Source organism: Pristiophorus japonicus, chromosome 14 (assembly GCF_044704955.1).
Source record: "Pristiophorus japonicus isolate sPriJap1 chromosome 14, sPriJap1.hap1, whole genome shotgun sequence".
NCBI classification, from domain to species: domain Eukaryota; kingdom Metazoa; phylum Chordata; class Chondrichthyes; family Pristiophoridae; genus Pristiophorus; species Pristiophorus japonicus.
Genome location: NC_091990.1, coordinates 164,282,076 through 164,305,461, shown reverse-complemented (window position 1 = coordinate 164,305,461; position 23,386 = coordinate 164,282,076). Strand labels below are relative to the sequence as shown.

At 55.9% G+C, this 23,386-nt stretch overlaps 2 protein-coding genes across 4 annotated transcripts in view; one reads left to right on the top strand and one right to left on the bottom strand.

The window, feature by feature from the left end:
* Positions 1-23,386, top strand: part of LOC139280191 (voltage-gated potassium channel KCNC1-like) — a 299,640-nt gene that overhangs the window by 255,785 nt on the left and 20,469 nt on the right. The window lies entirely within an intron of this gene.
* Positions 3,045-7,111, bottom strand: LOC139280192 (ribosome-binding protein 1-like; the record flags this gene model as incomplete). The annotated part of the gene is made up of 5 exons (XM_070899775.1): positions 3,045-3,954; positions 4,646-4,990; positions 6,514-6,798; positions 6,858-6,947; positions 7,038-7,111. Coding segments are annotated over 5 exons (1,704 nt in total), but the record flags the coding sequence as incomplete, so codon positions are not given.

Sequence of the window (23,386 nt, the reverse complement as noted above, 5' to 3'; positions counted from 1 at the left end):
TCCTTCTCTGACCTCTCCTTCCCTGAGCTCTCTTTCCCTGACCTCTCCTTCCCTGACCTCTCCTTCCCCGACCTCTCCTTCTCTGACCTCTCCTTCCCCGGCCTTTCCTTCCCCGACCTCTCCTTCCCCGACCTCTCTTTCCCCGACCTCTCTTTCCCTGACCTCTCCTTCCCCCCAACTTCTCCTTCTTTGACCTCTCCTTCCCCGACCTCTCCTTTTCTGACCTCTCCTACCCTGACCTCTCCTTCCCCGACCTCTCTTTCCCCGAGCTCTCCCTCTCCGACCTCTCCTTCCCCGACCTCTCCTTCTCTGACCTCTCTTTCCCCGACCTCTCCTTCCCCGACCTCTCATTCTCTGACCTCTCCTTCCCCGAGCTCTCTTTCCCCGACCTCTCCTTCCCCGAGCTCTCCTTCCCCGACCTCTCCTTCTCTGACCTCTCCTTCCCCGAGCTCTCTTTCCCCGACCTCTCCTTCACCGAGGTCTCCTTCCCCGAGCTCTCTTTCCCCGACCTCTCCTTCCCCGAGCTCTCCTTCCCCGACCTCTCCTTCTCTGACCTCTCCTTCCCCGAATCTCTTCCCCCGACCTCTCCTTTCCCGAGCTCTCCTTCCCCGACCTCTCCTTCCCCGACCTCTCCTTCCCCGGCCTCTCCTTCCCCGAGCTCTCTTTCCCTGACCTCTCCTTCCCTGACCTCTCCTTCTCTGACCTCTCCTTCCCCGACCTCTCCTTCCCCGACCTCTCCTTCCCCGACCTCTCCTTCTCTGACCTCTTCTTCCCCGACCTCTCCTTCCCCGACCTCTCCTTCCCCGACCTCTCTTTCCCTGACCTCTCCTTCTCTGACCTCTCCTTCCCCGAGCTCTCTTTCCCTGACCTCTCCTTCGCCGACCTCTCCTTTCCCGGCCTCTCCTTCCCCGACCTCTCCTTCTCTGACCTCTCCTTCCCCGGCCTCTCCTTCCCCGGCCTCTCCTTCCCCGACCTCTCCTTCCCCGGCCTCTCCTTCCCCGACCTCTCCTTCTCTGACCTCTCCTTCCCCGGCCTCTCCTTCCCCGGTCTCTCCTTCCCCGACCTCTCCTTACCCGACCTCTCCTTCCCCGGCCTCTCCTTCCCCGACCTCCCCTTCCCCTGCCTCTCCTTCCCCTGCCTCTCCTTCCCCGACCTCTCCTTCCCCGGCCTCTCCTTCCCCGGCCTCTCCTTCCCCGACCTCTCCTTCCCCGGCCTCTCCTTCCCCGACCTCTCCTTCTCTGACCTCTCCTTCCCCGACCTCTCCTTCCCCGGCCTCTCCTTCCCCGACCTCTCCTTCCCCGGCCTCTCCTTCCCCGACCTCTCCTTCTCTGACCTCTCCTTCCCCGACCTCTCCTTCCCCGGCCTCTCCTTCCCCGAGCTCTCCTTCTCTGACCTCTCCTTCCCCGACCTCTCCTTCCCCGACCTCTCCTTCCCCGACCTCTCCTTCTCTGACCCCTCTTTCCCCGACCTCTCCTCCCCGACCTCTCCTTCTCTGACCTCTCCTTCCCCGACCCCTCTTTCCCCGACCTCTCCTCCCCGACCTCTCCTTCTCTGACCTCTCCTTCCCCAACCTCTCCTTCCCCGGCCTCTCCTTCTCTGACCTCTCCTTCCCCGACCTCTCCTTCCCCGACCTCTCCTTCTCGGACCTCTCCTTCCCCGACCTCTCCTTCCCCGACCTCTCCTTCCCCGACCTCTCTTTCCCCGACCTCTCCTTCCCCGACCTCTCCTTCCCCGACCTCTCCTTCCCCGACCTCTCCTTCCCTGACCTCTCCTTCCCCGACCTCTCTTTCCCCGACCTCTCCTTCCCCAACTTCTCCTTCTCTGACCTCTTCTTCCCCGACCTCTCCTTTTCTGACCTCTCCAACCCGACCTCTCCTTCCCCGACCTCTCTTTCCCCAAGCTCTCCCTCTCCGACCTCTCCTTCCCCGACCTCTCCTTCCCCGACCTCTCCTTCTCCGATCTCTCCTTCTCTGACCTCTTCTTCCCCGGCCTCTCCTTCCCCGACCTCTCCTTCCCCGAGCTCTCCTTCTCTGACCTCTCCTTCAACGACCTCTCCTTCCCCGACCTCTCCTTCTCTGACCTCTCCTTCCCCGACCTCTCCTTCCCCGACCTCTCCTTCCCCGACCTCTCCTTCCCCGACCTCTCTTTCCCCGACCTCTCCTTCCCCAACTTCTCCTTCTCTGACCTCTTCTTCCCCGACCTCTCCTTCCCCGACCTCTCTTTCCCCGACCTCTCCTTCCCCGACCTCTCCTTCCCCGACCTCTCTTTCCCCAAGCGCTCCCTCTCCGACCTCTCCTTCCCCGACCTCTCATTCTCTGACCTCTCCTTCCCCGAGCTCTCTTTTCCTGACCTCTCCTTCTCTGACCTCTCCTTCCCTGACCTCTCCTTCCCCGACCTCTCCTTCTCTGACCTCTCCTTCCCCGACCTCTCCTTCCCCGGCCTCTCCTTCCCCGACCTCTCCTTCCCCAACCTCTCCTTCCCCGACCTCTCCTTCTCTGACCTCTTCTTCCCCGACCTCTCCTTCCCCGACCTCTCCTTCTCTGACCTCTTCTTCCCCGGCCTCTCCTTCCCCGACCTCCCCTTCCCGACCTCTCCTTCCCCGACCTCTCCTTCTCTGACCTCTTCTTCCCCGGCCTCTCCTTCCCCGGCCTCTCCTTCCCCGACCTCTCCTTCCCCGACCTCTCCTTCTCTGACCTCTTCTTCCCCGACCTCTCCTTCCCCGACCTCTCCTTCTCTGACCTCTTCTTCCCCGACCTCTCCTTCCCCGACCTCTCCTTCTCTGACCTCTTCTTCCCCGGCCTCTCCTTCCCCAACCTCTCCTTCCCCGGCCTCTCCTTCCCCGACCTCTCCTTCCCCGACCTCTCCTTCTCTGACCTCTCCTTCCCCGACCTCTCCTTCCCCGAGCTCTCCTTCTCTGACCTCTACTTCAACGACCTCTCCTTCCCCGACCTCTCCTTCCCCGGCCTCTCCTTCCCCGACCTCTCCTTCCCCAACCTCTCCTTCCCCGGCCTCTCCTTCCCCGAACTCTCCTTCCCCGACCTCTCCTTCTCTGACCTCTCCTTCCCCGACCTCTCCTTCCCCGACCTCTCCTTCTCTGACCTCTCCTTCCCCGACCTCTCCTTCCCCGACCTCTCCTTCCCCGACCTCTCCTTCTCTGACCTCTCCTTCCCCGAGCTCTCTTTCCCTGACCTCTCCTTCTCTGACCTCTCCTTCCCTGAGCTCTCTTTCCCTGACCTCTCCTTCCCTGACCTCTCCTTCCCCGACCTCTCCTTCTCTGACCTCTCCTTCCCCGGCCTTTCCTTCCCCGGCCTCTCCTTCTCCGACCTCTCCTTCCCCGACCTCTCCTTCCCCGGCCTTTCCTTCCCCGGCCTCTCCTTCTCCGACCTCTCCTTCCCCGACCTCTCCTTCCCTGACCTCTCCTTCCCCGACCTCTCCTTCCCCGGCCTCTCCTTCCCCGACCTCTCCTTCCCCGGCCTCTCCTTCCCCGACCTCTCCTTCTCTGACCTCTCCTTCCCCGATCTCTCCTTCCCCGGCCTCTCCTTCCCTGACCTCTCCTTCCCTGACCTCTCCTTCCCCGACCTCTCCTTCCCCGGCCTCTCCTTCCCCGACCTCTCCTTCCCCGGCCTCTCCTTCCCCGACCTCTCCTTCTCTGACCTCTCCTTCCCCGGCCTCTCCTTCCCCGACCTCTCCTTCCCCGATCTCTCCTTCCCCGACCTCTCCTTCCCCGACCTCTCCTTCCCCGGCCTCTCCTTCCCCGACCTCTCCTTCTCTGACCTCTCCTTCCCCGGCCTCTCCTTCCCCGACCTCTCCTTCTCTGACCCCTCTTTCCCCGACCTCTCCTTCGCCGACCTCTCCTTCCCCGACCTCTCCTTCTCTGACCTCTCCTTCCCCGACCTCTCCTTCCCCGACCTCTCCTTCTCTGACCTCTCCTTCCCCGACCTCTCCTTCCCCGACCTCTCCTTCCCCGACCTCTCCTTCCCCGACCTCTCTTTCCCCGACCTCTCTTTCCCTGACCTCTCCTTCCCCCCAACTTCTCCTTCTTTGACCTCTCCTTCCCCGACCTCTCCTTTTCTGACCTCTCCTACCCTGACCTCTCCTTCCCCGACCTCTCTTTCCCCGAGCTCTCCCTCTCCGACCTCTCCTTCCCCGACCTCTCCTTCTCTGACCTCTCTTTCCCCGACCTCTCCTTCCCCGACCTCTCATTCTCTGACCTCTCCTTCCCCGAGCTCTCTTTCCCCGACCTCTCCTTCCCCGAGCTCTCCTTCCCCGACCTCTCCTTCTCTGACCTCTCCTTCCCCGAATCTCTTTCCCCGACCTCTCCTTTCCCGAGCTCTCCTTCCCCGACCTCTCCTTCCCCGACCTCTCCTTCACTGAACTCTCCTTCCCCGACTTCTCCTTCCCCGACCTCTCCTCCTCTGACCTCTCCTTCCCCGGCCTCTCCTTCTCTGACCTCACCTTCCCCGGCCTCTCCTTCCCCGACCTCTCCTTCCCCGGCCTCTCCTTCCCCGGCCTCTCCTTCCCCGGCCTCTCCTTCCCCGACCTCTCCTTCCCCGGCCTCTCCTTCCCCGGCCTCTCCTTCCCCGGCCTCTCCTTCCCCGACCTCTCCTTTCCCGGCCTCTCCTTCCCCGACCTCTCCTTCCCCGACCTCTCCTTCTCCGACCTCTCCTCCCCCGACCTCTCCTTCCCCGACCTCTCCTTCTCCGGCCTCTCCTTCCCCGACCTCTCCTTCCCCGACCTCTCCTTCTCTGACCTCTCCTTCCCCGGCCTCTCCTTCCCCGGCCTCTCCTTCCCCGACCTCTCCTTCCCCAACCTCTCCTTCTCTGACCTCTCCTTCCCCGACCTCTCCTTCCCCGACCTTTCCTTCCCCGACCTCTCCTTCTCTGACCCCTCTTTCCCCGACCTCTCCTTCCCCGACCTCTCCTTCTCTGACCTCTCCTTCCCCAACCTCTCCTTTCCCGACCTCTCCTTCTCTGACCTCTCCTTCCCCGACCTCTCCTTCCCCGAGCTCTCCTTCCCCGACCTCTCCTTCCCCGACCTCTCCTTCCCCGACCTCTCCTTCCCCGACCTCTCCTTCCCCGACCTCTCCTTCCCCGACCTCTCCTTCCCCGACCTCTCCTTCCCCGACCTCTCCTTCCCCAACTTCTCCTTCTCTGACCTCTCCTTCCCCGACCTCCTTTTCTGACCTCTCTTTCCCCGACCTCTCCTTCCCCGACCTCTCCTTCACCGACCTCTCCTTCACCGACCTCTCCTTCACCGACCTCTCCTTCCCTGACCTCTCCTTCATCGACCTCTCCTTCCCTGACCTCTCCTTCCCCGACCTCTCCTTCCCCGACCTCTCCTTCTCTGACCTCTTCTTCCCCGACCTCTCCTTCCCCGACCTCTCCTTCTCTGACCTTTTCTTCCCCGGCCTCTCCTTCCCCGACCTCTCCTTCCCGACCTCTCCTTCCCCGAGCTCTCCTTCTCTGACCTCTCCTTCAACGACCTCTCCTTCCCCGACCTCTCCTTCCCCGACCTCTCCTTCCCCGGCCTCTCCTTCCCCGACCTCTCCTTCCCCGACCTCTCCTTTTCGACCTCTCCTTCCCCGACCTCTCCTTCCCCGACCTCTCCTTCTCTGACCTCTCCTTCCCCGACCTCTCCTTCCCCGACCTCTCCTACCCGACCTCTCCTTCCCCGACCTCTCGTTCCCCGACCTCTCCTTCCCCGACCTCTCCTTCCCCGGCCTCTCCTTCCCCGACCTCTCCTTCCCCGACCTCTCCTTCTCTGACCTCTCCTTCCCCGAGCTCTCTTTCCCTGACCTCTCCTTCCCTGACCTCTCCTTCCCCGACCTCTCCTTCTCTGACCTCTCCTTCCCCGGCCTCTCCTTCCCCGACCTCTCCTTCCCCGACCTCTCCTTCCCCGGCCTCTCCTTCCCCGAGCTCTCTTTCCCTGACCTCTCCTTCCCTGACCTCTCCTTCTCTGACCTCTCCTTCCCCGACCTCTCTTTCCCCGACCTCTCCTTCCCCGGCCTCTCCTTCCCCGGCCTCTCCTTCCCCGACCTCTCCTTCCCCGGCCTCTCCTTCCCCGACCTCTCCTTCTCTGACCTCTCCTTCCCCGGCCTCTCCTTCCCCGGTCTCTCCTTCCCCGACCTCTCCTTACCCGACCTCTCCTTCCCCGGCCTCTCCTTCCCCGACCTCCCCTTCCCCTGCCTCTCCTTCCCCTGCCTCTCCTTCCCCGACCTCTCCTTCCCCGGCCTCTCCTTCCCCGACCTCTCCTTCCCCGGCCTCTCCTTCCCCGACCTCTCCTTCTCTGACCTCTCCTTCCCCGACCTCTCCTTCCCCGGCCTCTCCTTCCCCGGCCTCTCCTTCCCCGAGCTCTCCTTCTCTGACCTCTCCTTCCCCGACCTCTCCTTCCCCGACCTCTCCTTCCCCGACCTCTCCTTCTCTGACCCCTCTTTCCCCGACCTCTCCTCCCCGACCTCTCCTTCTCTGACCTCTCCTTCCCCGACCCCTCTTTCCCCGACCTCTCCTCCCCGACCTCTCCTTCTCTGACCTCTCCTTCCCCAACCTCTCCTTCCCCGGCCTCTCCTTCTCTGACCTCTCCTTCCCCGACCTCTCCTTCCCCGACCTCTCCTTCTCGGACCTCTCCTTCCCCGACCTCTCCTTCCCCGACCTCTCCTTCCCCGACCTCTCTTTCCCCGACCTCTCCTTCCCCGACCTCTCCTTCCCCGACCTCTCCTTCCCCGACCTCTCCTTCCCTGACCTCTCCTTCCCCGACCTCTCTTTCCCCGACCTCTCCTTCCCCAACTTCTCCTTCTCTGACCTCTTCTTCCCCGACCTCTCCTTTTCTGACCTCTCCAACCCGACCTCTCCTTCCCCGACCTCTCTTTCCCCAAGCTCTCCCTCTCCGACCTCTCCTTCCCCGACCTCTCCTTCCCCGACCTCTCCTTCTCCGATCTCTCCTTCTCTGACCTCTTCTTCCCCGGCCTCTCCTTCCCCGACCTCTCCTTCCCCGAGCTCTCCTTCTCTGACCTCTCCTTCAACGACCTCTCCTTCCCCGACCTCTCCTTCTCTGACCTCTCCTTCCCCAACCTCTCCTTCCCCAACCTCTCCTTCTCTGACCTCTCCTTCCCCGACCTCTCCTTCTCTGACCTCTCCTTCCCCGACCTCTCCTTCCCCGACCTCTCCTTCCCCGACCTCTCTTTCCCCGACCTCTCCTTCCCCGACCTCTCCTTCCCCGACCTCTCTTTCCCCGACCTCTCCTTCCCCAACTTCTCCTTCTCTGACCTCTTCTTCCCCGACCTCTCCTTTTCTGACCTCTCCAACCCGACCTCTCCTTCCCCGACCTCTCTTTCCCCAAGCGCTCCCTCTCCGACCTCTCCTTCCCCGACCTCTCATTCTCTGACCTCTCCTTCCCCGAGCTCTCTTTTCCTGACCTCTCCTTCTCTGACCTCTCCTTCCCTGACCTCTCCTTCCCCGACCTCTCCTTCTCTGACCTCTCCTTCCCCGACCTCTCCTTCCCCGGCCTCTCCTTCCCCGACCTCTCCTTCCCCAACCTCTCCTTCCCCGACCTCTCCTTCTCTGACCTCTTCTTCCCCGACCTCTCCTTCCCCGACCTCTCCTTCTCTGACCTCTTCTTCCCCGGCCTCTCCTTCCCCGACCTCTCCTTCCCGACCTCTCCTTCCCCGACCTCTCCTTCTCTGACCTCTTCTTCCCCGGCCTCTCCTTCCCCGGCCTCTCCTTCCCCGACCTCTCCTTCCCCAACCTCTCCTTCCCCGACCTCTCCTTCTCTGACCTCTTCTTCCCCGACCTCTCCTTCCCCGACCTCTCCTTCTCTGACCTCTTCTTCCCCGACCTCTCCTTCCCCGACCTCTCCTTCTCTGACCTCTTCTTCCCCGGCCTCTCCTTCCCCAACCTCTCCTTCCCCGGCCTCTCCTTCCCCGACCTCTCCTTCCCCGACCTCTCCTTCACTGACCTCTCCTTCCCCGACCTCTCCTTCCCCGAGCTCTCCTTCTCTGACCTCTACTTCAACGACCTCTCCTTCCCCGACCTCTCCTTCCCCGGCCTCTCCTTCCCCAACCTCTCCTTCCCCGGCCTCTCCTTCCCCGAACTCTCCTTCCCCGACCTCTCCTTCTCTGACCTCTCCTTCCCCGACCTCTCCTTCCCCGACCTCTCCTTCTCTGACCTCTCCTTCCCCGACCTCTCCTTCCCCGACCTCTCCTTCCCCGACCTCTCCTTCTCTGACCTCTCCTTCCCCGAGCTCTCTTTCCCTGACCTCTCCTTCTCTGACCTCTCCTTCCCTGAGCTCTCTTTCCCTGACCTCTCCTTCCCTGACCTCTCCTTCCCCGACCTCTCCTTCTCTGACCTCTCCTTCCCCGGCCTTTCCTTCCCCGACCTCTCCTTCCCCGACCTCTCTTTCCCCGACCTCTCTTTCCCTGACCTCTCCTTCCCCCCAACTTCTCCTTCTTTGACCTCTCCTTCCCCGACCTCTCCTTTTCTGACCTCTCCTACCCTGACCTCTCCTTCCCCGACCTCTCTTTCCCCGAGCTCTCCCTCTCCGACCTCTCCTTCCCCGACCTCTCCTTCTCTGACCTCTCTTTCCCCGACCTCTCCTTCCCCGACCTCTCATTCTCTGACCTCTCCTTCCCCGAGCTCTCTTTCCCCGACCTCTCCTTCCCCGACCTCTCCTTCCCCGACCTCTCCTTCCCCGACCTCTCCTTCCCCGACCTCTCTTTCCCCGACCTCTCCTTCCCCGACCTCTCCTTCCCCGACCTCTCCTTCCCCGACCTCTCCTTCCCTGACCTCTCCTTCCCCGACCTCTCTTTCCCCGACCTCTCCTTCCCCAACTTCTCCTTCTCTGACCTCTTCTTCCCCGGCCTCTCCTTCCCCGACCTCTCCTTCCCCGAGCTCTCCTTCTCTGACCTCTCCTTCAACGACCTCTCCTTCCCCGACCTCTCCTTCTCTGACCTCTCCTTCCCCGACCTCTCCTTCCCCGACCTCTCCTTCCCCGACCTCTCTTTCCCCGACCTCTCCTTCCCCGACCTCTCCTTCCCCGACCTCTCTTTCCCCGACCTCTCCTTCCCCAACTTCTCCTTCTCTGACCTCTTCTTCCCCGACCTCTCCTTTTCTGACCTCTCCAACCCGACCTCTCCTTCCCCGACCTCTCTTTCCCCAAGCGCTCCCTCTCCGACCTCTCCTTCCCCGACCTCTCATTCTCTGACCTCTCCTTCCCCGAGCTCTCTTTTCCTGACCTCTCCTTCTCTGACCTCTCCTTCCCTGACCTCTCCTTCCCCGACCTCTCCTTCTCTGACCTCTCCTTCCCCGACCTCTCCTTCCCCGGCCTCTCCTTCCCCGACCTCTCCTTCCCCAACCTCTCCTTCCCCGACCTCTCCTTCTCTGACCTCTTCTTCCCCGACCTCTCCTTCCCCGACCTCTCCTTCTCTGACCTCTTCTTCCCCGGCCTCTCCTTCCCCGACCTCTCCTTCCCGACCTCTCCTTCCCCGACCTCTCCTTCTCTGACCTCTTCTTCCCCGGCCTCTCCTTCCCCGGCCTCTCCTTCCCCGACCTCTCCTTCCCCAACCTCTCCTTCCCCGACCTCTCCTTCTCTGACCTCTTCTTCCCCGACCTCTCCTTCCCCGACCTCTCCTTCTCTGACCTCTTCTTCCCCGACCTCTCCTTCCCCGACCTCTCCTTCTCTGACCTCTTCTTCCCCGGCCTCTCCTTCCCCAACCTCTCCTTCCCCGGCCTCTCCTTCCCCGACCTCTCCTTCCCCGACCTCTCCTTCTCTGACCTCTCCTTCCCCGACCTCTCCTTCCCCGAGCTCTCCTTCTCTGACCTCTACTTCAACGACCTCTCCTTCCCCGACCTCTCCTTCCCCGGCCTCTCCTTCCCCGGCTTCTCCTTCCCCGACCTCTCCTTCCCCAACCTCTCCTTCCCCGACCTCTCCTTCTCTGACCTCTCCTTCCCCGACCTCTCCTTCCCCGACCTCTCCTTCCCCGACCTCTCCTTCTCTGACCTCTCCTTCCCCGAGCTCTCTTTCCCTGACCTCTCCTTCTCTGACCTCTCCTTCCCTGAGCTCTCTTTCCCTGACCTCTCCTTCCCTGACCTCTCCTTCCCCGACCTCTCCTTCTCTGACCTCTCCTTCCCCGGCCTTTCCTTCCCCGGCCTCTCCTTCTCCGACCTCTCCTTCCCCGACCTCTCCTTCCCCGACCTCTCCTTCCCCGACCTCTCCTTCCCCGGCCTCTCCTTCCCCGAGCTCTCTTTCCCTGACCTCTCCTTCCCTGACCTCTCCTTCCACGACCTCTCCTTCCCCGGCCTCTCCTTCCCCGACCTCTCCTTCCCCGGCCTCTCCTTCCCCGACCTCTCCTTCTCTGACCTCTCCTTCCCCGATCTCTCCTTCCCCGGCCTCTCCTTCCCTGACCTCTCCTTCCCTGACCTCTCCTTCCCCGACCTCTCCTTCTCTGACCTCTCCTTCCCCGATCTCTCCTTCCCCGGCCTCTCCTTCCCTGACCTCTCCTTCCACGACCTCTCCTTCCCCGGCCTCTCCTTCCCCGACCTCTCCTTCCCCGGCCTCTCCTTCCCCGACCTCTCCTTCTCTGACCTCTCCTTCCCCGATCTCTCCTTCCCCGGCCTCTCCTTCCCCGACCTCTCCTTCCCCGGCCTCTCCTTCCCCGACCTCTCCTTCTCTGACCTCTCCTTCCCCGGCCTCTCCTTCCCCGACCTCTCCTTCCCCGATCTCTCCTTCCCCGACCTCTCCTTCCCCGACCTCTCCTTCCCCGACCTCTCCTTCTCTGACCCCTCTTTCCCCGACCTCTCCTTCGCCGACCTCTCCTTCCCCGACCTCTCCTTCTCTGACCTCTCCTTCCCCGACCTCTCCTTCCCCGACCTCTCTTTCCCCGACCTCTCTTTCCCTGACCTCTCCTTCCCCCCAACTTCTCCTTCTTTGACCTCTCCTTCCCCGACCTCTCCTTTTCTGACCTCTCCTACCTTGACCTCTCCTTCCCCGACCTCTCTTTCCCCGAGCTCTCCCTCTCCGACCTCTCCTTCCCCGACCTCTCCTTCTCTGACCTCTCTTTCCCCGACCTCTCCTTCCCCGACCTCTCATTCTCTGACCTCTCCTTCCCCGAGCTCTCTTTCCCCGACCTCTCCTTCCCCGAGCTCTCCTTCCCCGACCTCTCCTTCTCTGACCTCTCCTTCCCCGAGCTCTCTTTCCCCGACCTCTCCTTCACCGAGGTCTCCTTCCCCGAGCTCTCTTTCCCCGACCTCTCCTTCCCCGAGCTCTCTTTCCCCGACCTCTCCTTCTCTGACCTCTCCTTCCCCGAATCTCTTTCCCCGACCTCTCCTTTCCCGAGCTCTCCTTCCCCGACCTCTCCTTCCCCGACCTCTCCTTCCCCGGCCTCTCCTTCCCCGACCTCTCCTTTCCCGGCCTCTCCTTCTCTGACCTCTCCTTCCCCGGCCTCTCCTTCCCCGACCTCTCCTTCCCCGGCCTCTCCTTCCCCGGCCTCTCCTTCCCCGGCCTCTCCTTCCCCGACCTCTCCTTCCCCGGCCTCTCCTTCCCCGGCCTCTCCTTCCCCGGCCTCTCCTTCCCCGACCTCTCCTTTCCCGGCCTCTCCTTCCCCGACCTCTCCTTCCCCGACCTCTCCTTCCCCGACCTCTCCTTCCCCGACCTCTTCTTCCCCGACCTCTCCTTCCCCGACCTCTCCTTCCCCGACCTCTCCTTCCCCGACCTCTCCTTCCCCAACTTCTCCTTCTCTGACCTCTCCTTCCCCGACCTCCTTTTCTGACCTCTCCACCCGACCTCTCCTTCCCCGACCTCTCCTTCTCTGACCTCTCCTTCCCCGACCTCTCCTTCCCCGACCTCTCCTTCACCGAACTCTCCTTCCCCGACCTCTCCTTCCCCGACCTCTCCTTCCCCGGCCTCTCCTTCCCCGACCTCTCCTTCCCCGGCCTCTCCTTCTCTGGCCTCTCCTTCCCCGGCCTCTCCTTCCCCGGCCTCTCCTTCTCCGGCCTCTCCTTCCCCGACCTCTCCTTCCCCGGCCTCTCCTTCCCCGGCCTCTCCTTCCCCGACCTCTCCTTCCCCGACCTCTCCTTCCCCGGCCTCTCCTTCTCTGACCTCTCCTTACCCGACCTCTCCTTCCCCGACCTCTCCTTCCCCGACCTCTCCTTCCCCGGCCTCTCCTTCCCCGACCTCTCCTTCTCTGACCTCTCCTTCCCCGACCTCTCCTTCCCCGACCTCTCCTTCCCTGACCTCTCCTTCCCCGACCTCTCCTTCCCCGACCTCTCCTTCCCCGACCTCTCCTCCCCCGACCTCTCCTTCCCCGACCTCTCCTTCCCCGACCTCTCCTTCCCCGACCTCTCCTTCCCCGGCCTCTCCTTCCCCGACCTCTCCTTCTCTGACCTCTCCTTCCCCGACCTCTCCTTCTCTGACCTCTCCTTCCCCGACCTCTCCTTCTCTGACCTCTCCTTCCCCGACCTCTCCTTCCCCGACCTCTCCTTCTCTGACCTCTCTTTTCTCTGACCTCTCTTTCCCCGACCTCTCCATCTCTGACCTCTCTTTCCACGACCTCTCCATCTCTGACCTCTCCTTCTCCGACCTCTCCTTCTCCGACCTCTCCTTCTCGGGGCTCTCCCCGTTTCCAAGCTTTGTCGGCTCTCTGTGAATACTCTGCTTTGGGGCTGCACTTGCTGCAAAGATGTCTGCTTCACTCAGTGACCAGGCTGCCCAGCACGTGGGAATCTCTGTCATACTCTCAGTCTTGAATCCTGGGATTCCCAAGCACTCTTCCGGGCTATGTCCTGTCCTGCTCTCCTCCTCTACCTTGGCCGTTTGTGTGCACTTAGTCTTGGTCTCTTACATTTTGTGCCAACCCCACATCTTGGTACTTGTCTCACTGTAGCCCACTATTAGTTTCAGGCCCAGGTTCTCACTACAGGTACTTTGTTCTCCTCACTAACAATCTCAGAGGGTTTTGATCTCACCTTCTCCATTTACCCTTGTGTCTCACAATTACCAACTCTCCTGCACTCAGCTTTTACTATTTCTATCATCATCATAGGCGGTCCCTCGTATCGAAGATGACTTGCTTCCATGCCAAAAAAAGGATGAGTTCACAGGGGTTTCAATGAAGGATCCAGAACTACATCCTGAAGGGTGGAAGATGCCTGTGCGTGGATTTTTTTAACGTGGGGTGGCCGTTGCATACCAGCCACCACACGGGCTTGACAGAGCTAGGTCTTGGTCCAGTGGCAAGGATTAACCAAGGTGACTGGAGACCTGCTCTGCTGCACGGACCTAGTGCGCACACATATCGCAGTGTGGGCTGGCCCATGCTGCCCCTGGGCCCTCGCCTCTCCTGGGCCCCCATCACATCCCTCGACAATCTCTTGCCGCTCCTTCGCCCCGACCTCACCGCTCCTGCTGTACCTGCCTACGCTCCAATCACTGACCTGGACCTTGATGATGTCACTGCTGCCGTCGCCCTCCTGCACCAGCTCGCACTGCTCCCTGGAGTGACCTGCCTCCACGTTGCTCCACTATTTCTATATACTGTTGCTAGATGCCTGTATCCAGTGCTGAACTTGCTTAGTTACTGTACTCTCTGAACTTACTCCTGCATTTTATTGGGTATGACCCTCCTAACTACTGCTGCATTCCTTCATTAACTCTCTGCCCCCAAACCTGCTTCCACATTTCTTAATTACCTCCCTCCAAACTCACTCCTGCACTTTCTCTATCATTTCTTCTCTGCAGCCTCTGGCTCAGACTTGCATGCTCACTGCTGCTACACTCCGGGTCTCTCCCAGTCGGTGGCTTTCCCCCAGTCTTCCTCTGCTCCGTTTTCTCATTGCTTCAAAGACGCAAATCAATTGATGCCACCTCCTGCTCAGCTAATTCTTGCTCGCTAGCTTTTTGAAAAGATGCAGCAGTAATTCATGCTGCTTCTGAACACATTGTGCTGTGCCTCCCTAACTCTCCGTCAAAACACACCCGCTAGACGACTCACAACCCCGATCACAATGGCACACTGGTACAGCGGGGATACTGTTTGGACAGGATAGATGGAGCTTTACTCTGCAGCCAACTTGTAATGTATCTAACTGGAGAATGTTTGACGGGGCACCGGGTGCCTGAATGGACATTAGCCACCTTTTGAAAATTAACACACAAAAATAATTATTAAAAAAAGAATGTTAATTACAAGTTTCAGTTTAGAAATAAAACTGGAATATCAACATATAGACTGACTGATTTCCCCCAAGCAGGACTGCATCAAGATTCCAGCACTCAATGTAAACAATGACTCATCAACCAGTTTTGTTCCGAGGATAAATTAAATATTGGGTTATACAAGTTTTGAGTTTGTCACATAAAAGAGTGGCCACCATTTGGAGAAGCGTCACGGGGCAAGGAACGGCCCTTGGCAGCTCAGTGTGATTGATCAGAGGCGAGCCAATGGTTCAGGTTGGTCAGTATCAGTTCTACTGGCATTAGCAGGCCCAGTCCAACTCTTTCAATGACATTGAGCTGGGTGCTTATGGTGCTGCATTGATAATCATTTCAAACTAAGACTTCACAACCAAAATATAAATTGTGGATTTTCTGCTCTAACCATTTGTTACACCTCAAATTTAAAAAAAAAATTCATTTGAGGAACAATAAGATTCCAGGGAGCGGCTTCAAGGTGAATTGCAAATCAGAATGACGGAACTCAGAGTTCAGGCAGCAGTGCAATGTTTAACTATAGCAGCCTTTTGCCGCTTTGCTAATTATCACAATTCAACTATTCTCAGGGTTTATATTTAATTCAAACCAGGAGACTCTTATTCAGATGATAACAAATGCTTTAATATAGGTATATTGAGTAAAAACAACAGAGATTTAGCAAGTAAATTACATTATGTTACAAAAAGTAATACAGTGTGAGCTGTGAGGGGGATGCTAAGAAGCTGCAGGGTGACTTGCACAGGTTAGGTGAGTGGGCAAATGCATGTCAGATGCAGTATAATGTGGATAACTGTGAGGTTATCCACTTTGGGGGCAAAAACGCAAAGACAGAATATTATCTGAATGGCTGCAGATTAGGAAAAGGGGAGGTGCAACGAGACCTGGGTGTCACGGTTCATCAGTCATTGAAAGTTGGCATACAGGTACAGCAGGCAGTGAAGAAGGCAAATGGTATGTTGGCCTTCATAGCGAGGGGATTTGAGTATAGGAGCAGGGAGGTCTTACTGCCTTTATACATTGGAGTTTAGAAGGATGAGAGGGGATCTCATAGAAACATATAAAATTCTGACGGGACGGGACAGTTTAGATGCGGGTAGAATGTTCCCGATGTTGGGGAAGTCCAGAACCAGGAAACACAGTCTTAGGATAAGGGGTAGGCCATTTAGGACTGAGATGAGGAGAAACTTCTTCACTCAGAGAGTTGTTAACCTGTGGAATTCCCTTCCGCAGACAGTTGTTGATGCCAGTTCATTGGATATATTCAAGAGGGAGTTAGATATGGCCCTTATGGCTAAAGTGATCAAGGGGTATGGAGAGAAAGCAGGAAAGGGTACTGAGGGAATGATCAGCCATGATCTTATTGAATGGTGGTGCAGGCTCGAAGGGCCGAATGGCCTACTCCTGCACCTATTTTCTATGTTTCTATGTTTCTATGTTAACAAATGATAGTCACAGCCTGAATCTCAATAGTGTCCTCTCGAGAGACCGTGGTGCTGACTCCTTATCTCCTGTGGCCTTGATTCACACAGCCTTCCCTGTAGAATAGCTGTAACTTTATACCCTTTCTGTGCCAACGTGGCAAGCTAGCAAAATATCTCATGTTTTCAATGTCCGAGCTTTGAAACCTTGAAAAGGGTGCGTTCCATCTCCTTGTCAGTCCCGCTAATCTCCGTATCTCCTTCCAGCCTAAACATTCTCACGATACACTGCCTTTCTACTAATTAGTTATGTCGAGCTAAAGACAACCTGACGAACCTTGTTATTCGGTATTAAAGTTCAACACATTGTTTTGGTTACTTAGGATGGCTCATTTACCATCAAGCTTTGCTTCTCAGCCTTGCTCCATTATAAAACCCATTTTAGGTTACACGGCCATTTTCATTTATAAGCGAGTTTTACATACAATCAATGCATTTAAAGAAAGTTACACACATAAAGGTTATTCATTAATTAAAGAGATGTAAAATAAGCTTCTTAATTCTAATTTCTAATATCTGTCAATAGGCGATATATTACAGCAGGGACAAAACAACTTTGCCTCATAATAATGTTCTCTCATAATGGTTATACAATGTGCGGATATTCACTGGGCTGCAGTGAGAGGGAGAATATTCACTGATTGTATAGTGCAGGAAGAATATTCACTTACCCCTCATGCAATTCATCCAGTCAATATTCTTCCTCTCCTACTTTACAAAGGGAAAATATTCACTGGGTTATAATGTGAGGGAGGGGAGAATATTCATCATAGCACATCGGCGAGATGAATATACAATAGGAAAAGGGAGAATACTCACTACGTTTTACTGTGGGAGACAGAATATTCACTGGTGATACAGTGGGGAGGGAAGTAAATTCACCAGGTTGGACTGTCGGGGGAAGGGTGTATTTCCAAAGAACATAACAACATAAGAATTAGGAACAGGAGTAGGCCATCTAGCCCCTCGAGCCTGTTCCGCCATTCAACAAGATCATGGCTGATCTGGCCGTGGACTCGGCTCCACTTACCCGCCCGCTCCCCGTAACCCTTAATTCCCTTATTGGTTAAAAATCTATCTATCTGTGATTTGAATACATTCAATGAGCTAGCCTCAACTGCTTCCTTGGGCAGAGAATTTCACAGATTCACAACCTTCTGGGAGAAGAAATTCCTTCTCAACTCGGTTTTAAATTGGCTCCCCCGTATTTTGAGGCTGTGCCCCCTAGTTCTAGTCTCCCCGACCAGTGGAAACAACCTCTCTGCCTCTCTCTTGTCTATCCCTTTCATTATTTTAAATGTTTCTATAAGATCACCCTTCATCCTTCTGAACTCCAACGAGTAAAGACCCAGTCTACTCAATCTATCATCATAAGGTAACCCCCTCATCTCCGGAATCAGCCTAGTGAATCGTCTCTGTACCCCCTCCAAAGCTAGTATATCCTTCCTTAAGTAAGGTGACCAAAACTGCACGCAGTACTCCAGGTGTGGCCTTACCAATACCCTATACAATTGCAGCAGGACCTCCCTGCTTTTGTACTCCATCCCTCTCGCAATGAAGGCCAACATTCCATTCGCCTTCCTGATTACCTGCTGCACTAACGAAAGTGCCACTAACGAAATAGCAAAACCTTCTAATGCTGAGCGGTGCCCTAAGAATGCATTAATTTTACGGAATGAACTTCATTACCAGTGCAACTGTCATGCCTATAGCAATTGCATTTGCAAGACCATGCGTGAAAGCCTCACGACAGAATCCATATATCAGGGATGTATTTCTCTTGATCTTTGGGTAGGCTGTTTTTAAAAAATTGCATGCAATATTACAACATGGTATGTGTTATGTATTGAATAAAGAGTCTGACCTGATACTGTGAACTCAAAGTAAGGTGTGACCGTAGTCCTTTATTACAGGTCTGAGAGTGCCTCTCCAGCCTGTGAGGCCTCCTTATGTACAGGTGCTCCCAAGGGATTGTGGGATCCCTTGAGACTCTAGGGGATGAGCCCTCTGGTGGTTAAACAAGGTATTTACAGGTTTACATATATGACAACACTCTCCCCCGCCTCCCCAAAAGTCAATAGTGTAACTATTTACAATGTGAGTCGATCTGGGGCCTTCCTTTCCCTGGTTGATCGTCTCGGTGCAAATGTTGGTTTTGGTGAGTCGTTTGCTGGGCCCTCGCTGGGCTGCTGCGCAGCTGGCCTTGCTGGGCTGCCGGGTGTGGTGAGTCCTGCTGGGCTGCTGTAGGTGATGGGTTCTGCTTCGTGGTCAACCGCTGGGTCGGTTGCCACTGGTCTGTGTGTTGGGGGGTCGAAAAAGGTAGAGTCTATTGTGGGTTCCTTTGGATAGTCCATGAATCTGAGTTTGGTTTGGTCCAAGTGTTTCCTGTAGGTGAGTCCATTTGAAAGTTTGACCCGAAACACCCTATTCCCCTCTTTGGCCACGACAGTGCCAGGAAGCCACTTGGGACCTTGTCCATAGTTCAACACAAATACAGGATCATTAATCTCAATTTCGTGTGACACATTTGCGCGATCATGATATGTATTCTGTTGAAGCCGCCTGCTCTCTACCTGTTCGTGTAGATCAGGTGGACTAACGAGAGCCTTGTCTTAAGTGCCCTTTTCATGAGCAGTTCAGCGGGTGGAATCCCAGTGAGCGAGTGGGGTCTCGTGCGGTAACTAAGCAGGACTCAGGATAGGCGAGTCTGCAGTGAGCCTTCAGTTACCCTCTTCATGCTCTGCTTGATTGTTTGCACTGCTCTCTCTGCCTGACCATTGGACGCTGGTTTAAATGGGGTAGATGTGACATGTTTGATCCGATTATGAACTCTTTGAACTTGGCACTGGTGAAGCACGGCCCATTGTCACTCACAAGGACGTCAGGCAGGCCGTGCGTGGCAAACATGGCCCGCAGGCTTTCAATGGTGGCAACGGACGTGCTTGCCGACATTATCTCACATTCAATCCAATTTGAGAGTGAGCATTCACCTCCACTTCAACCACTAGGAACATTTTTCCCAAGAACGGGCCTGCATAGTCGACATGGACCTAGACCACGGTTTGGAGGGCCAAGACCATAAACTTAGTGGCGCCTCCCTGGGTGCATTGCTTAACTGGGAACATGTGTTACATTTGTGAACGCAGGGCTCTAAGTCTGCATCGATACCGGGCCACCACACATGGGATCTGGCTATCGCTTTCATCATTACAATGTCTGGGTGGGTACTGTGGAGATCACTAATGAAAGTGGCCCTGCCCTTTTTTGGGTACCACTACCCGATTACCCCACAGAAGGCAGTCTGCCTGTATAGATACGGTACGGCTTTATTTCTTCTTGCATTTCTAACGGGACACTGGACCAGCTCCCGTGGAGCACACAGTTTTTTACGAAGGAGAGTAAGGGGTCCTGGCTCGTCCAGGTTCTAATCTATCGGGCGGTAACAGGTGAATGCTTCCATTACCATAACTAGATCTGCGGGCTGTGCCATCTCCACCCCCGTGGTGGGCAATGGTAGCCTACTGAGAGCATCGGCACAGTTTTCTGTGCCTGGCCTGTGACGGATGGCGGAGTTGTATGCGGACAACATGAGCGTCCATTTCTGGATGCGGGCGATGTATTCGTATTTATCCCCTTACTTTCAGAAAAGAGGGATATCAGTGGCTTATGGTCGGTTTCCAATTCATATTTGAGCCCGAACAGATATTGATGCATTTTCTTTACCCCATAATCACACGCCAACGCTTCTTTTTCAATCATGCTGTAGATCCTTGCAGCCTTAGACAGACTTCTGGATGCATAAGCAACCGGTTGCAATTTCCCAGATTCATTGGCTTGTAGCAATACACACCCAGCACCGTATGATGACGCATCACATGTTAGTATCAAACGCTTACATGGATCATACAACACAAGCAATTTGTTTGAGCATAACAGTTTTCTAGCTTTTACAAAGGCATTTTCTTGGCTTTTACCCCATACCCATTCATCTCCTTTACGCAGTAAAGAGTGCAGTGGTTCTAACAGTGTGGTAAGACCCGGTAAGAAGTTACCAAAGTAGTTCAGGAGTCCTAGAAACGACCGCAGCTCCGTCACGTTCTGTAGCCTCGGTGCGTTCTCAATTGTCTCTGTCTTCGTGTTGGTGGGACTGATGCCGTCCGCCGCAATCCTCCTTCCCAGGAACTCCACTTCAAGCACCAGGAAAACGCACTACGAGCGTTTTAAACTGAGTCCCATGCGATTAAGCTGACTAAGAACCTCCTCCAGTTTCTGCAGATGCTCAACGGTGTCCCGACCTGTAACCAAGATGTTGTCCTGAAAGACCATGGTGCGTGGGACCGACTTCAGTAAACTTTCCATGTTTCTCTGGAATATCGCCGCGGCTGATCGAATCCCAAACTGGCATCTGTTGTAAATGAAGAGACTGTTGTGCGTGTTGATGCAGGTGAGGCCCTTCGATGATTCCTCCAGCTCCTGCATCATGTAGGCCAAGGTCAAGTCCAGCTTTGTGAACGTTTTTCCTTCCGCCAGCATCACAAATAGATCGTCTGTCTTTGATAGTGGGTATTGATCCTGCAGGGAGAAACAATTGATAGTTACTTTGTAATCACCACAGATTCTGACGGTGCCATCTTCCTTGAGGACGAGAACAATCGGACTGGCCCACTCGTTGAATTCGATCGGCGAAATGATGCCCTCTCGTTGCAACTGGTCCAGCTCGATCTCCACCCTCTCTCTCATCATGTACGGTACTACTCTAGCCTTGTGATGGATGGATCGCGTCCCCGGAAACAGGTGGATCTCCACTTTTGCTCCTTGGAACTTCCCGATGCCTGGTTCGAACAGCAAGGTGAACATGTTTAGGACCTGGGTATTATGTTGCTGACACAGATGAGACTGCACACAGGGAGGTTAAAGTAACAGTGACCTCAGTCTTTATTAAGACACTCCAGAGTGAGGAGCAGGCCTTAGGGACCGGCTTATATACAGTGCTCCCAAGGGATGCTGGGATCCCCTGGGATTTCAGGGGATGAGCTCCCTGGTGGCGGAACATGGGAGTGCATGCTTTACAGATACACAACATCACCCCCCCGAAAGTCAAAGTGAAAACTATTTACAAGGTGAGGCGGCCGGGCGCCTTTCTTTCCCTGGTGGACCGCCTCGGTACAAATGTCTGTTCTGGTGTGTTGGCTGTGCCCTTGCTGGGCTGGCATGTTGTTGGCCCTGCAGGGCTGCTAGGTGAGCCTGGCCTTGCTGGGCTGTTGGGCGTGATGGGTTCGATTTCCTGGTCTGGGGTGGTGTCGTTGATCCTTTGGGTGTGTGTTGGCTCTAAAAAGGTGGTGTCTGCTGTGGGTTGTTCAGGGCAGTCTGTGAACCGCAGCCTCGTTTGGTCCAGGTGCTTTCTGCAAATTTGTCCATTGTCTAGTTTGACTACAAACACCCTATTCACTTCTTTAGCTATCACCGTGCCCACGATCCACTTGGGACCATGTCCATAGTTTAGCACATACACAGGGTCATTCAGATCAATTTCCCGTGACACAGTGGTGCGACCATTGTTTCCATTTTGTTGCTGCCGCCTGCTCTCTACCTGATCATGCAGGTTGGAGTGAACCAGCGAGAGTCTGGTTTTAAGTGTCCTTTTCATGAGTAGCTCAGCTGGGGGTACCCCTATTAGCGAGTGGGGTCTCATGCGGTAGCTGAGCAGTACTCGGGACAGGCGGGTTTGGAGTGAGCCTTCTGTGACTCGTTTAAGGCTCTGTTTAATGGTTTGTACTGCCCGCTCTGCCTGCCCATTGGAGGCTGGTTTAAACGGGGCCGAGGTGACATGTTTGATCTCATTGCGGGTCATGAATTCTTTAAATGGCTCGTTGTCACTGACCAGTATGCCAGGCAGGCTGTGGGTGGCAAACATGGCCCTCAGGCTTTCAATGGTGGTGGTGGCGGTGCTTCCCGACATTATTTCACATTCAATCCATTTTGAAAAAGCATCTACCACCACCAGGAACATTTTACCGAGAAACAGGCCCGCATAGTCGACATGGATCCTCGACCATGGTCTGGAGGGCCAGGACCACAAACTTAGTGGTGCCTCTCTGGGCGCGTTGCTCAACTGAGCACACACGCTGCATTGCCGTACACAGAACTCGAAGTCAGAGTCGATACCGGGCCACCACACGTGGGATCTGGCTATCGCTTTCATCATTACTATACCCGGGTGTGTGCTGTGGAGATTCGAGATGAACGTCTCCCTGCACTTTTTTGGTAGCACTCCAGGATTAGCCCACAACAGGCAGTCTGCCTGAATGGACAGCTCGTACTTTCGCCGCTAGAACGGCTTGATTACCTCTTGCATTTCAACGGGGATGCTGGCCCAGCTCCCATGCTGTAAATAGTTTTTTACTAGGGACAGCAGAAGATCTTGGCTGGTCTAAGTCCTAATCTGTTGGGCCATGACAGGTGATTTATCATTTTCAAATGCTTCCAAGAGCATCAACAAGTCTGCGGGCTGCACTACCATCAACAAGTTTGCAGGCTGCGCCATTTCCACCCCCGTGGTGGGCAATGGTAGCCGACTGAGAGCATCTGCACAGTTCTCGGTGCCTGGCCTGTGGCGGATGGTATAGTTATACACTGATAGCGCGAGTGTCCACCTTTGTATGCGGGCTGAGGCATTAGTATTTATCCCCTTGTTTTCAGCGAACAGGGATATGAGGGGCTTGTGATCGGTTTCCAGCTCAATTTTGAGGCCAAACAGGTACTGCTGCATTTTCTTTACCCCGAACACATACGCTAATGCCTCTTTCTCAATCATGCTGTAGGCCCTCGCGGCTTTAGACAAGCTCCTGGAAGCATAGGCGACAGATTGCAACTTCCCCGCAACGTTAGCTTGTTGTAATACACACCCGACTCCGTACGTCGATGAGTCACATGCTAACACAAGTCTTTCACACGGGTTATACAATACAAGCAGCTTGTTGGAGCATAAAATGTTTCTGGCTTTCTCAAAAGCAATTACTTGTTTTTTTCCCCATACCCAGTTCTCACCTTTACGCAATAACACATGTCGGGGCTCGAAGAGGGTGCTTAACCCCGGTAGGAAGTTACCAAAATAGTTGAGGAGTCCCAGGAACGACTGCAGCTCCGTGACATTCTGTGGCCTGGGCGCGTTCCTGATAGCCTCTGTCTTGGCGTCTGTGGGCCAAATACCGTCTCCTGCGATCTTTCTCCCCAAAAGCTCCACTTCTGTTGCCATGAAGATGCATTTCGACCTCTTCAGCCGCAGCCCTATGCGATCCAGTGGCTGGAGGACCTCCTCCAGGTTTTGTAGGTGCTCGGCGGTGTCCCAACCCATGGCCAATATGTCGTCCTGAAAAACCACCGTGCATGGTACCGTCTTGAGTAGGCTCTCTATGTTTCTCTGCCACGTGGTGGTTAGCAGGTTTTGCAGAGCTTGCAGCTCATCTGCAAGCTCATTGGAGGTGCCCCATTGTTCCACAGCTCTTGCAAACATACCCTTTGAAGCAGCATGAATAGGCTGAATGGAAGCCTCCACAACGTCAACAAGGTGTGAATTGCCTTGCATTCATCCTTTGTTGCGGACTCTAAGTCACCTTGGTTATTTGAAGCCTGCTGGCAGTTGCAGACGCGTGGTTTCTGCCCTGTACATTTCTGCTCACAAACATAGTTCCAGTTAATTTATGAACATT